A 14,258-nucleotide genomic window follows, 5' to 3' on the forward strand; every position below is an offset into this window, starting at 1 on the left:
GTACAAATATCAGTCTGATTCAGACAGGAAGTCTAAATTAAAGTGTAGACATTTCTCTGTTGTGTGTGCATGCATGTTAGTAGCTCAAGATTAAATAAAACCAATGGCACAAATAATCTTTTACCAAATGTTTAATATATATATTTTTACATTTGACACAAGAATGCCAGAAAATATCTCAGGAAAAAAAAGTTTCCAATGCTTCACAATTAAAGCTTGTGGGAAAAAAAGTATATGCTGTAGTATTTTTCCCCCCACCGCTTCACAGTCTCTCCATTTTTAAATAAAATATTTCATCTTATGTCAGCTCTGTGATTAAAAAAAATCTTTGAGGCACTTAAAACCTGTGAGATGCTATATGGATGCACAAGTATAGCTGCAGATTTCTGCCATTCAAGCCAAAATAATCATGGTAAATGCACAGAATAGAGTGATAACCTTACATACACAAAGATTCCAGTGACGATCCATCTTGTTCTAACATTCACACCAAACACACCTTACAGCTGAGGAGTTGTCTCATCACTCTTCATCACTAGCAGTTGAAACATCACCTAAAATGTTAGCTGTTTGAATCATCTATCATTGTCTTCAGTAATTCCGCATCTGAGTTGCGAGAAGTGTTGGCACATTATTTATTAGGAGCTGAGCTTCATCTTCACTGCAGCCTTGGAGTCCATATTGTTTTCTGTCAGCATTCTGTCTGTTCCTGCTGAAGTGCTGCAACTTTAAAACAGCTGGTTTTATAGTTTATTCTGTACGATCTGAGACAGTTTGGCATAGTCAGGGATGGTGCTGACACCTGGCCAGGTGACATGATGCTCCAGTACTTTTTATGATCTTGTTCTGTGATACATGTGGTCATGTTACCACTATGTGAACGGTGTATGTGTGTTTGGTCATTCACACTTAACACCAGCTTCTGTTGCGTCAAACCATTGGCTGTCTGACAGAAAAACACACACACACGTATATATATATAAATCTACTGTGCTGTGAAAAATGACAATCCCCAAACTCAAAGGAAAGGGATTATCTAATCGATTATTTATTATTAGGAGAAAGAAATAAATCCTGTTTAAGGATTGAGGAACCATCATCATCATCATTACAAGTTATTACATCTTTAGTTCCAAACAATATTAAATCATAATTATAATAAATCTGTGGCATTTGCAAGTGCAAGATAAAATCAGTGCTAGCTGAAAATAATGAGTTTAATAAAAAAAAAAGGTCAGTAGCTTTACTGAGACCATTATTTACACCGATTTATATTATCATTCTGAAGTGTTGAAAATGGCTTTTAACATGTAAAACTATCATCATCCTGACAGTTTCTGATCTCCAGACTGAAAATCCTTCTTATTCAGGATCTTAAATGATGAAGCTGATGAAGTGACTGAACCTCATAGTCTGTGACAGTAAATATTCAGTGAACCATCTGGTGCAAAAAACCACAAACAAATGAACATTTGTGCTCTAATAAAATAACAGAATAATGAATTGCACAGGCAAACCGTTCCATTATATTTCCATAAAATAACAGCATATTAAAGAGTAATGGCACTGAGCTGCTGAAACCATCCTCTGCAGAGATCTGCAGCTTCATTCTCACTTAGAGCTTCTGTTTTCATCTCTTGCTAACATAGCAACAACATTAAACATAAAGCAGGCAGAAGTTAAAATGGACATTTTTACCTTTTGGATAAGCAGATATTTCACAGTGACATATCCAGCCGATTTATACAAAGTTCTGCTCTGCATGGAGATGAACTGATTCAGACTTATTTTTAGCAGTTTCTCTGCAGTGCTACCTGAAGTCTGGATGCTACAGCCTCATATTCAGTAAAAATTGATTTTAAAACTCTTTTACTCCTTTGGCTCAGACAGATGTTTGCAGCATTAGCAATCTTTATTCAACACATGTCAAATATCTGCATTTTTAAAACAAATAAACACATTTTCCTAGTAAAGTTTGTAGCCCTCCAGTGTGAGCATGTTGACTTCTTCTGCCCCAAGGTGCAGCTGGCAGGATTTCAGTTTCGTGACTCCAACTCTGAATTCATAAATCCTATAGCAGACCGACTCCTGCTGTCAGTCCTCCACAGAGACATCACCTCAGAGACTGAAAGGTGTTGATAACACACAATGTGGCTCTGTGATCTCACAATCAAGCTTTTCTTTGTGTGTAAAAACTATGAATGACAACTAATGTTTGCAAATACTGTAAACTTAAGGCAGATTCCAGACAGCAGCAGGAGAATAATAAGAATATCATGAGAACTAAACTATTTCTTTGGGGTTAGTCTGGATTTGGCTTCAAAATATTCCGAAGAGGACTAAACCCTGGTTGCACATTCATAAACCAGGCAACCACAGTGATGAGGCAAAAATCCAGATCAGCATCAGGCAGTGATGCAGTTAGCAACTGTAGAGAAGCAAAACTGTGATGAGCGTTTGTACAGCTCTGCAGCGTGCTACACAGCTCTCCAACACGTCACACAGCTCTCCAACACGTCACACAGCTCCGCAACATGTCACACTGCTATGCAACATGTCACACAGCTATGCAACATGTCACACTGCTATGCAACATGTCACACAGCTCTGCAACATGTCACACTGCTATGCAACATGTCACACAGCTCTGCAGCATCACACAGCTCGGCAACATGTTACACAGCTCTGTAACATGTCACACAGCTCTGCAACATGTCACACAGCTCTGCAGCATCACACAGCTCTGTAACATGTCACACAGCTCTGCAACATGTCACACAGCTCTGCAGCATCACACAGCTCTGTAACATGTCACACAGCTCTGCAGCATCACACAGCTCTGTAACATGTCACACAGCTCTGCAACATGTCACACAGCTCTGCAGCATCACACAGCTCTGCAACATGTCACACAGCTCTGCAACATCACACAGCTCTGTAACATGTCACACAGCTCTGTAACATGTCACACAGCTCTGCAACATGTCACACAGCTCTGAAGCATCACACAGCTCTGTAACATATCACACAACTCTGCAGCATCACACAGCTCGGCAACATGTTACACAGCTCTGTAACATGTCACACAGCTCTGCAACATCACACAGCTCTGTAACATGTCACACAGCTCTGCAGCATCACACAGCTCTGTAACATGTTACACGGCTCTGCAGCATCACACAGTTCTGCAGCATCTACACTGCATTCACGCCAGCAGGTCTCCGAACTGAGAGGTTTTCATAAATCAGCTCCTGCTGGTTCATTGGGTTACCAGTCCTAAACAGTCTCCCAGACAGTCACATGAAAGACACTTTGACATAAATAACAAAACAAAAAACACATTTTAAACATTTTCTGTTCTGGAAAGATCATTTTATGATGTCTTTGCATATCTTAACATGAGACTCAATTCTCTGAGCATCATTACAGTCCTGCTGACTCGGAGTGACCTGGTAACTCGGAGTGACCTGCTGACTCGGATTAACCTGCTGACTCAGATCAGTTAGCACCCGTTTGATGAGTTTCTGTGTTTGTGAATGATGGTTAGTGTTGTGTAGAGTTGATTGATCATGTTGAAGTGTTTCTACCAGGATGCAGCAAAACAAATATTCAGGGGTAAAAACAACCTACATTCACAAAATGCTGCTTTGGTGTGTGTCAGTTAGAAAGCGGTGCTGGCCATGCTTCCTGGAGCAAAGAGCCTCGGTAAGCTGTCCTGAGACATCTCCACGTGTCTGTGAGCCATCTTTCCCTCCTCACCTGCCCCACGCCACGAAGGGAAGAACAAGGAAAACAGAATGGATTAATTCATGGATGCAGTAATCCCTGCAGCACATCATTTTTGGACAAAGTCACACAACACAAAACAAGACAAAAAAAGTTACAGAAGGGTGAGATCATTTAATGTTAAAGTTGGAATTGAAAACACAGCTATTTTCTAAAGAGATTACCCAGAACTAGGAGTGTTTGTTTGGCAGCATCTCGGACTTCCTCCTTATCTGTTTGGCAGAGATACACCAACTGATCGATGCTTTCTTTGGCCTGGAACCACAACAGACAGAATATAGCTGTAAGTATGATGAAGACACTGATGGTGGTTTAAATCTGACCACCATCTGTATATGATCTGATGGAGATCTGTGGACGTGAGGAATATTCTGGATGTTTGTACCTTCAGACACGCTAAAGCTTTGCATCCACAGACTCTGGTGTCCATGTTCTCGTCTTCCAGCAGCTCCAAACAGCTGACCAGAGCCTGAGGAGGTCAGAGGTTCTGTTATGTTAGAGTATTATCAATCTGTAATTATTAATCCCACAACAGTGGAGAAAAGGCAGGTTCAAACAAGCTTCTGCCTTTTCCTGCTCCTTTTCAAGATTTAAGATTCATTCATTGTTACTAAAAGACACCAGTCCAGAGATGCAGGGCACAACAAAACTACATCACAATCAACACACAAGAAGCAAAACGAAAAACCAAAACACCCCCGGTAAACACAATCTATTACAAAAGAAACTTGTAAAATAAATCAAATAATAGTAAAAATAATAAACAAGGATCATCAGCCCAAGAATGGTAGGGTGACATCAATTTATCCTCAAACATGAAGGCAAACTGAGACTGGAGTGAAGTTCATGGTAAGAACAGATGAAACAAACTCCTACAGACCATAAAAACCCAGAAAATAACCTTCATCAGTGGGAAGCAAAGGCAAGTCAGGCTGAGGTTGAAAAAGACCACAGGATCTGGACTGAAGCAGACATCTGCTGGTTTTATAACAGATATTATCGATGGTTGGTGAGATGATGATATATGAATTCTGAATTCTGAAAATGATCTAGAACATGGTAGAGATCATTTAGAACAAGATATTGAAATACACTACATGCTGCATGTTAAGTGTTTTAATACATGCATACACACACCAAACACCTACACTACTGTTCAAAAGTTTGGGGTCACTTCCCTATTGAATACCATGGCAAAGTGACCCCAAACTTTTGAACGGTAGTGTACTTCATGTGTGGTCCTATGAAACCCCAAAAAGACTCTCCTTCGGAGTAGGAGCTAAAATGGTTATAGGAATCGTGATCCTTAGTTCCTATCTGTCCAAATGAGTGAAAAAATGGCCTTATTCCTGAAAAGGTTACAGGAACTTCAAAAAGTTCCTACAGTGGGAAAGCAGCTATACACACACACACACACATCCATCCCTCTCCCACCTGCTCTCGATGTGGTGGTTGAGCAGCCAGGCCTCTCAGCACCGAGCTGGCCGAGGCCGACACTTTTCCTCGTGGATCTTTCAGCAGTTTGGCAACAGCATGGAGTCCTTCTCTCCTCAGGCTGCACTCTGCAGGACGCCGCAGGGCGTTCACAATCACGTCCTGGTCACGTGATGCCAGCCTCTGCACCAACCACACTGTTGGGGGAAGGTTATCAATTATTAGTAACACTTTCTGCAAAATAAACCCTAGTCAGCTGATTAACAACACAGTGAAATGTACTATCCTGATTGGTTGCAACTTTATGTCCTTTGCATATACTAGGTCTTTTCCTTAGTGGTCTAAAATAACTTTGGAAATTATGCTCACTGTCCACATCAGTTCCACCTGTTAACTTCTTGTTAACACACATATCTGATCAGCCAGTCACATGCCATGTAGACGTGGTCAAGACGACTTGCTGAAGTACAAACTGAGCTTCAGAATGAGGAGATTTGAGTGACTGAACGTGGCATGATTGTTGGTGTGAGTATTTCAGAAACTGCTGATCTACTGGGATTTTCACACACAACCATGTCTAGGGTTTACAGAGAATGGTCTGAAGAGAAAATATCCAGCGAGCAGCAGTTGTCTGGACCAGAATGTCTGGTTAATGTCAGAGAATGGGCAGACTGGTTAAATTTATATACTTCTATAACCTATTCTATCCATCTGTCTGTCTCTCTATTGAAATTATGGATCCATCCTGTGGGGATCAACACTTCAGGCTGCTGCTGGTGTAATGGTGGGGGGATAGTCTCTTGGCACACTTTGGCCTGGTTTAACCACCACAGCCTTCCAGAGTATTGTTGCTGACCATGTTCATCCCTTTATGACTACAGTGTACCATCTTCTAATGCTACTTCCAGCAGGATAATTGCACCATGTCACAAAGTTCAAATCATCTCCAACTGCTTTCTTAGACACGATAATGAGTTCACTGTACTCCAATGTCCTCCACCGTCACCAGATCTCCATCCAATAAAGCAGCTTTGGGAGGTAGTGGAACAGGAGATTCTCATCATAAATGCACAGCCGACAAATATGCTGCAACTGTGTGGTGCTGTCATGTCAATATGAAGAAAAATCTCTGAGGAATGTTTCCAACACCAAGAATTAAGGTTGTTCTTAAAAAAAAAAAAAGGGTTCGACTCTATACTTGAAGGTGGGCCTGATAAAGTGGACAGTGAGTATAAATAATTTATTTGCTAGGGTTTCTTAGTCAAGTGTTTTATATGTGTGTGTGTGTGTGTGTGTGCGTGTGCGTGTACCTTCTTCTGCCAGCTCAGTGATGTGTGTATCCATGTCACTGATGCCGTTAGACTCCAGGTAACTCCACAGCTGGAACACCGTCACCATCACATCTTCTCTGCTGCTTCCTCTCCGTGGTAACTTCTGATGCAGAAGTCGCTCAGCCAGACACAGGAACACTAGAAAACCGTGTGTAAAGTGTTAATACATCACACAGACCACTGCGCACCATGAACACACACACACTTGTTTTCGTACCTGTGTCCGCCCTGTCCCGCAGCATGCTGGAGTAGCCTGCAGACAGCGTATTCAGGAATTTCTCAGCAGAGACACAGTATACACTGCCCCGCCCCATACACTGTTGCCATAGTGACACAGCACCCAGACAGAGGCCCAGCTGTGGGATCACTGTAACACACAAAAAAAAAACACAACTGTCACCATCTAAGATGGTTGGCTTTCCCTCAGCATCACATGACACATCAGAAACGTACGATCCACTCTCCACTTTATGAAATTGAGAAATGCTTCTCCAGTTGTTTTTGATTTGTACCAATTACTTTTCCAGCCTTTTGTTGCCCCAATTCCAACTTTTTTCCATATTTTCAATGAAATGGTAAAATGTCTGATATGTTGTTTATGTTCTATTGGGAATAAAATATGTGTTGATGAGATTTGTAAATCATTGCATTCTGTTTCTTATCATCAGTGGAAAATACGCCGTACCTTCAGCAGGTTGTGTGACACAGCGAGGGTTGTTCTTGATGACGCGGCGAATGATTTCAAAGATGCGAGCCTCTCTCAGCAGTGTGTCCAAGGCGTACATCTCCCCACAGCGCAGAGGTCCGAACATGCCCAGACGCTGCACACATCACAACCAGGTCACTTTACACCGAACAGGAACATTTCAGTCCAACATCAGCTGAACATCAGGAGATCTGTGATCCACTGAGATCAGCCCAGCTTTGATCAACTCAGTCTGAATAACTGACACATTTATCAGGAGTCAGGCAATACCAGCTTTAACAGAAACACATGCTAACTGAGGAACATGGCCTGGTTTTTTTTTATTAATGATAATGACAACATTTTACCCACTAAGATCCAACACAGACCATCATGGTTCTGGGTCTGTGTGAACTGGTGTGTTACAGAGTGTGTAATGCAGGTCTCCTACCAGTAGCTGTGTACTACAGGTCTTCAGGTGGACCACCAGGGAGCGGTCTAGAGTGGTACAGCTGGTAGTGAGGGGCAGGGGGGGTGAGGTTGGGTCATCCCAGGTCCTGTCTGCTCGAGACCTAAAACACACACCGATGTGAGATTCTTCGTTTGTTTGGATTACAGGACACAGCTGGGTCTGCGAAGATAGCTCAGTTTGACCTGTTACAGCACAGTTAACCAGGTTTACCACTCAGCTAACCAGTCAATTATCCATGTTAAACACTGTTAACCTCAGCTAACCAGCTAAACTACTCAGTTAACCAGGTTAAACACTTAGTTAGCCAGGTTGAATACTAAGTCAGCCAGGTTTATCAGGTTCAATACTCAGTTACCTGGTATGACACTCAATTAACCAAATTAACCAGGTTAACCACTCAATTAACTAGGTTAACTACTCAGTAATCCAGTCAATTATCCAGGTTAAACACTGTTAACCAGGTTAACCAAGTAAATGAAATTAAAAATACTTTGTTAATCACAGAGGGAAATTGCAATTACCACTCATCTAACCAGGTAAACCACTCAGTTAATCAGTTAAACTACTCTGTTAACATCCCAGGTAACACTGCACAGCTGTCCTCAGACAGAGGCTTCTTCAGCTCCACTGTAACCAGGATCAAAACCAGAGTTGATTCCTGTCTACAATGACTCTGTAAGGACTGGAACGTTTTAGGATTCTCTCCTGTCAATAACACACAAAATAATAACTCTTTTTTTTTGTTTTTAGAGCAGCAGAGATCATATTTCTCCAGTTTTATCTTCTCTTCATCAGCTCCGTTAAATTCAGAATAGAATTTAAAATTCTTCTGCTTGCACACAAAGCTCTCAGAGACCAAGCCCCACTGAATCTTAAAGATCTGAGTTCCAGATTTTTCATAGCAGAGCACTTCCCTCTCAGACTGCAGGTTTATTTGTGGTTCCTAGAAGTTCTAAAAGCAGAACGGGAAGCAGAACCGTCGGTTATCAGAATCCTGTCTGTGGAACCAGCTCTCAGTTTGGCTTCAGGAAGCAGACATCCTCTCTACTTTTAAGATTAGTCTTAAAACTTTATTTTCTGGTAAATCTTATAGTCAGCTCTGGCTTGGTGACCCGTATCCATCTCTTTAGTTCTGCCTCTATACGCTGAGGCTGCTGGGGGATGTCCCATGATGCACTGGGCTCCTCTCTTTCTCCACGCATACATATCTGACGTTGTTGTCATTAATTTGTGTTTCTCTTCTTTTTCAGCTTGGAGTTATGCTGCTTATTGACCCCCCCTTTCCTGTCCTCTTCACCCCTAATCGGTCCAGGCAGATGGCCGTCCTTCCTGGTTCTGGTTCTGATGGAGGTTTTCCTCTCCACTGTCTACTTGTGTAGTTCAGAATGGAGGATTGAATCAAAGAGAAGATTTGATGCAATCCATTGGTTTCCTTAGCTAGGTCATTATTTTTATGAACTGGTTTTTATGGACACAGTTATTATAAATTGGACTAATCTGAATCATACAAGGTTTGTTTTATATAGATTATAACTGGACAACAATGAATGAACTGTGACTGTAAAAGTGCCCTGAGATTAATTTGCTGTGAATTGGCGCTGCATAAATGAAGCTGAATTAAATATTTATTTTTTTAAACTTTCTCTGTCTCCACCTGACACACATCTAACAATTGACTTGTTTTTACAAACACACCCACACTACATCCGAAACCTCCCCACGGCTGAGGACAACAACATGTGATCTCCATCCTGTTGATCAGCATCCTTTTTACTTCATGAAAGCTCAAAATAAACTCACAACAAAGATAGTGAATGCGTACACAAGTACCACTTTTTATCTCCAAAAGTTTGTCATTATTACTTTTACCGTCAATCCAAGAAAGTGGATTTGTTGTATTGATTCACAACTGTATGTTATTTCTGCTGAACATTACACTTATGATTCACTACAGGTCCACTAGATGGCAGCAAAACACTACAAGCACTGTGAGCCCAGAGTCTGTTTACACATCAACAGGATGTTTACCTACAAAAAAAAAAAAAAAAAACGTTTTTCTGGTAGGATAATAATAATAATAATAATAATAATAATAATAATAATAATAATAATAATAATAATAATAAATGAGGTATAAATAAATGTTTATGTTGGGCTTATGACTTGAGCAGTCACATCTTCTTTTTGAAAGAAATAAAGACTCCTGCCCTGAATGAAAGCAGGGGTAAAGGTCCTCTGTCTTCCTACTGCAGTCCTCTTGTGAAAAACTTGGGGGTGATGGTTGATCTTTTGTTTACATTTAACAAACACATCAGCACTGTCATCAGGGCCAGCTTCTTTAAGCTGAGGACTTTTGCTAAAATTAAATCCCATCTTCCACGGGCTGATTTTGAAAGAGCAATGTACGTATTTGGATTATTGTAATGCTTTGTATGTTGGGTTGGACCAGCGCTCCCTGCAGCGTCTACAGAGCGTGAAGGCTGTTGCACTCTATGGGCCCTTATTTAAGTGGGTTGTTGCAGTCCTACAAGTTAGGGAGTTGTTAGTGGTCCCTAAAGCCAGGCTAAAAACCAGAAGTGATAGAGCCTTCTCTATGGCAGTGCCCAGACTGTGGAACAGCCTCCTTCTGTCTGTCAGGTCCACTTAGTCGTTAGGACAGTTAAAGTCTCGAGAGAAAACACACCTTTTTCCCCCCCAGCCTTCAATGCTAGCTAAACACAATGGCTTGTTATTTTTATTTGTGATTATTTGTATCTGTGTTTGCAGTTGTTATTTTGAAGCATTGTTGTAAACTGAAGTTGTTTTTAAATGCACTATATAAATAAATCAGAAATGAATTGAATACAAATACTAGTGGATGCACATGACTCCAAAAGTCCAAAAGTCCAAAAGCCATCACTGGCAAAATTTACAAAAATTTCACATTCATGAATAACAAATGAACAGATCATTTTAGACAGCTCTGGGAAAAACTAAAGCAAAGCTCCTTTAAATTGTTCTGTGGTCAGATGGATGAAAATGTGAAATTCTCTCTGGAAACCATGGACACAGTGTCCTGCAGACTAAAGAGGAGAATAAATTTCCAGCTTGTTATCAGTGGACAGGTGAAAAGCTGCATCTCTGATGGTTTGAAGCTCTCTCCTGGGATTTTGAATAGTTGAAGAGAAGTAAATGTGTTTTGGTCCAGAGAAAAGATGCATCCAGCATGGATGGTGTAATGCAGCTCAGTGGTCAGGGAATGTCCAACCTGCCTACTCTTTCATGAAGGTGACCAATACCACCACAGTGGTAGTTAATATAATCTTGCCACACAGATCCCAAACCATGGCAGAACTCTAACAGGATCTCTTTTGTGTAGCAGCATCTGATCAGAAATGATCTCATTGATCAGAACAGATCTGATGACGCACTCACAGTGGAGCGCAGAGTTTGAAATAATATTTGATAATGTCAGTTCTCATCTGTCTGTCACTGGTGTCTTTTCTAAGTTTTATAACCAATTAAGCTACATGTCTGTTAATTTTTTTTATTTAAAATATTTTAAAAGATACTAATTTAGCAATAAGTACTTCAAGAATTTGAATACTGAGATCATTGCGACACTTGCAAAAATCATGCACTCTATTCTGTGTATGCACATGGCCTAGAGCTGTTCTTCTATTGAAGAGAATTTCTAAGTAGAAGTACAAAATGGTAAATTTCACACTTCATGTGAAAATATTCAGAGCAGTTGATAAATGAGAGCCCAGGACTGTCGAGCAGCTAGATCCTGCATCAGACCAGAACGGGACAACATTCCTCTCCTAAAACTCCACACCTGGTCTCCTCACTTCCCAGACGTTTGCAGACAGAAGAGGGGATGCTACATCATGCTAAACATGTCCAGAAACTACTTCTTACAGATGTGTTGTGCCATCTGATTTAAATAAGCTCATATTTTTAATGAAATGGAAAAATGCCTCAGCTTCAACCTCCAATATGTTGTTTATGTTCTACTGGGAATAAAATATGGCTTGATGAGATTCCTGATGTGTTGCTCTGATGAATAGTGTGTTGTCTCTCTGTGGTTCTGATCACATGATCATTTCTGTGGTCATCACTGACCTGCCATTTCTCCTCCTCCTATCACTCTTCTCCTCCTCCTCCTCCTCCCAGTCTGACGTGTCCAGGAAGTCAAAGCTGCCCAGAGCCGTTTCTACGGTGAGGCTGACCACGCTGGATGAGCGGCTACGCCCGCCACCCTGAACCAACAAAATACAGTCAGGAGGACATCTGACACATACATGTTCATGCACAAACCTGATAATGATCAGACATCCTCATCCTCACCTTCAGCATCACCTGCAGCAGCCTCAACTCTTGTTCCAGGAGCTGTAACTCAGGAAACTGTCCTCTGTAGTCATCCATAGAGGACAGGACAGATCCTAAAGCATCCTCCAGACCACTGTCCACCAGAGCATTGCCCTCTCCTCCCACTCCTGACATGTCCTCGTCCACCGTCACTCGCTGGGCGACATACGTCACATCTGTGTCCAGTTGGCCACCCACTGATTGGAGGTTGATCTGACCTTTTGGGTCTGTCTCAGTCCTGGGTGAGGGGTATGTGTGGACAGACATGGATGGATCCTGTAGACACCTGACTGGATCAGTTAATGAGTCTTTCTCCTCAGCACCGAGTCTCCGTGGTGATGAGCCAGGATGGGAGGCAGCAGGACTGAGGGGCTCCGAAATCCTGCTGGGCATCTCCATCTCGATGTCGGTGATGGAAATCCCGGAGGTCAAAGACATGACCTCGCCTGCTTCGCACGTTGAGCGCTCCGTCAGCAGAGCTCCATCAGTGCTGCTTTCACTGATGTGGCTCAGAGAGCGCGAGTACTGACCCGACCCTTGGCTGTGGGTCAGCACCGCATTCTCCTCCTCATCCTCACCGACAGGAATCACTCTCTTTTCCTCCTCCCTGTAAGTCAGTTCATCTGGTTACAGACGGAGAACCACGGTACCAGACATGTTATTTAACAAACAGAACCAGAACTAGACCTGACCTGTTCTGGGCTGGATGTTTGAAGGTGCTGGGAACCTCTGAGGTGCCACAGACTGTGTGACTGGAGTTCGGAGAGGAGGAGGAAGAAGAGCCTCTGTCAGGCTGGGGGGAGGAACTTCCCATTACCATGGACTCCTTCTCTGGTGTCGCCACCACAGCCTGAAGCACAGCACAGAGGGATGACGGAGTTACCCCACCCACCACAACACAGCTGGTATCTTCAAATCAGTTAAAAGAGACTAGAAAGTCAGAGTGGGAGGAAAACGGTGGCAGGAGCTGAACTCATTTTCATCCTTCATATCAAATGATGGGTTTGCTACCGTCAATAGTCCTGATAACAAAACCAAAAACGTTTTCTGAAGTAGAACTGATCTGTATTCATTTAAAATCAATAATTTTCCCTACAAATGTGTAAAAATGTTTCTTACATCAATTATTATTATTATTATTATTATTATTATTACCAACAGAACTTTGTAGAAATAATACACATCTCTATCAATCTCTCATTTCTTGGCTTTCAGGAGAAAAAATGTTGACACTGCAACACAAAACAGAAAATATTTACATATTTGCACTTTATCCTCTAGCCATTCTTTTTTCCTTATCTACAGTTATTTATGCTATCTACCTACTATCCTCACAAAACCATAGAGGACTTTTATTTTTGTTCTTTTCAGACAGACTTATACCTCATAAAGACCATTAAATTGAGATACAAGGTGGCTCCAACAACACTGGTCTTTATAAGTTCCAAACTGCAAGAGCAGAAAGAAATAAAGTGCACTTTATTTTCTGAGTGCTTAATTAGTCTGTTTTGATTCATCAGTCTTTGTTACATATATGTAATTAATGTATAATCTTAATAACCAGGGGATGCTAATCTCGGCAAACTTAAAGTAGCATTATGTAACTTTCTGACTTCAAATACATGTGTTTTCTACTTGTTTTCATGTTATAGTGACATATATTATGTACATCCCTGGAGTTATTGTTGCACTGCAGCATCCCAAAGTTGAAAAATTACATTTGTCAACTTTGTGTTCAAGGCTGGAACATCATGTTTAAGAGGAGTTTCCCTTTATGGCACTGCGTCACACACCAGTAACTGGATATCAACACACTGGCTCATCTGAATGTCCACCATGGCTGATTCAGCAAAGGAACCCAAAGGAACATTATTGGAGGAAAAAGGGAAAAGAAAGCGAGAAAAGGGCAGAGCAAGAGATAAGACAAGAGTCTACATCAGACTGATTTTACTGTGTCAGTGAAGAGACAGTAAAAGTGAAGATAGATGCTTAATTAGCCGACACTAGGGGCAGATCATTGAGAAAATCTTCTAGAGATCAGTACTTTTAATGAATCAGCCATGATGTGCATTCAAAACGGCCAGTATATTGATATCCAGTTGCTGGTGTGCGACGGGTTGCTGGAACGTAATGTCCCAGGCTGGAACAAAAAGTTGTGAAATGTGGTTTCTCAGCCTTGACATGCTGCGGGACAACTATG

At 41.5% G+C, this 14,258-nt stretch overlaps 1 protein-coding gene across 2 annotated transcripts in view; it reads right to left on the bottom strand.

The window, feature by feature from the left end:
• Window positions 1-113: 113 nt before the first annotated feature.
• ripor1 (RHO family interacting cell polarization regulator 1) overlaps window positions 114-14,258 on the bottom strand; it is a 63,855-nt gene continuing 49,710 nt past the window's right edge. For both annotated transcript variants that reach the window (XM_041996431.1, XM_041996430.1), the window contains exons 14-24: window positions 12,751-12,908; window positions 12,038-12,665; window positions 11,813-11,949; window positions 7,688-7,808; window positions 7,237-7,372; window positions 6,769-6,918; window positions 6,531-6,689; window positions 5,221-5,417; window positions 4,172-4,255; window positions 3,951-4,041; window positions 114-3,759 (exon numbers count right to left, since the gene is read on the bottom strand). In XM_041996431.1, coding sequence (XP_041852365.1) covers window positions 3,662-3,759; window positions 3,951-4,041; window positions 4,172-4,255; window positions 5,221-5,417; window positions 6,531-6,689; window positions 6,769-6,918; window positions 7,237-7,372; window positions 7,688-7,808; window positions 11,813-11,949; window positions 12,038-12,665; window positions 12,751-12,908 — 1,959 coding nt within the window. In that variant the 3' untranslated portion in view covers window positions 114-3,661. The remainder of the gene's footprint in view (window positions 3,760-3,950; window positions 4,042-4,171; window positions 4,256-5,220; window positions 5,418-6,530; window positions 6,690-6,768; window positions 6,919-7,236; window positions 7,373-7,687; window positions 7,809-11,812; window positions 11,950-12,037; window positions 12,666-12,750; window positions 12,909-14,258) is intronic.

This window comes from Melanotaenia boesemani, chromosome 10 (genome assembly GCF_017639745.1).
Source record: "Melanotaenia boesemani isolate fMelBoe1 chromosome 10, fMelBoe1.pri, whole genome shotgun sequence".
NCBI classification, from domain to species: domain Eukaryota; kingdom Metazoa; phylum Chordata; class Actinopteri; order Atheriniformes; family Melanotaeniidae; genus Melanotaenia; species Melanotaenia boesemani.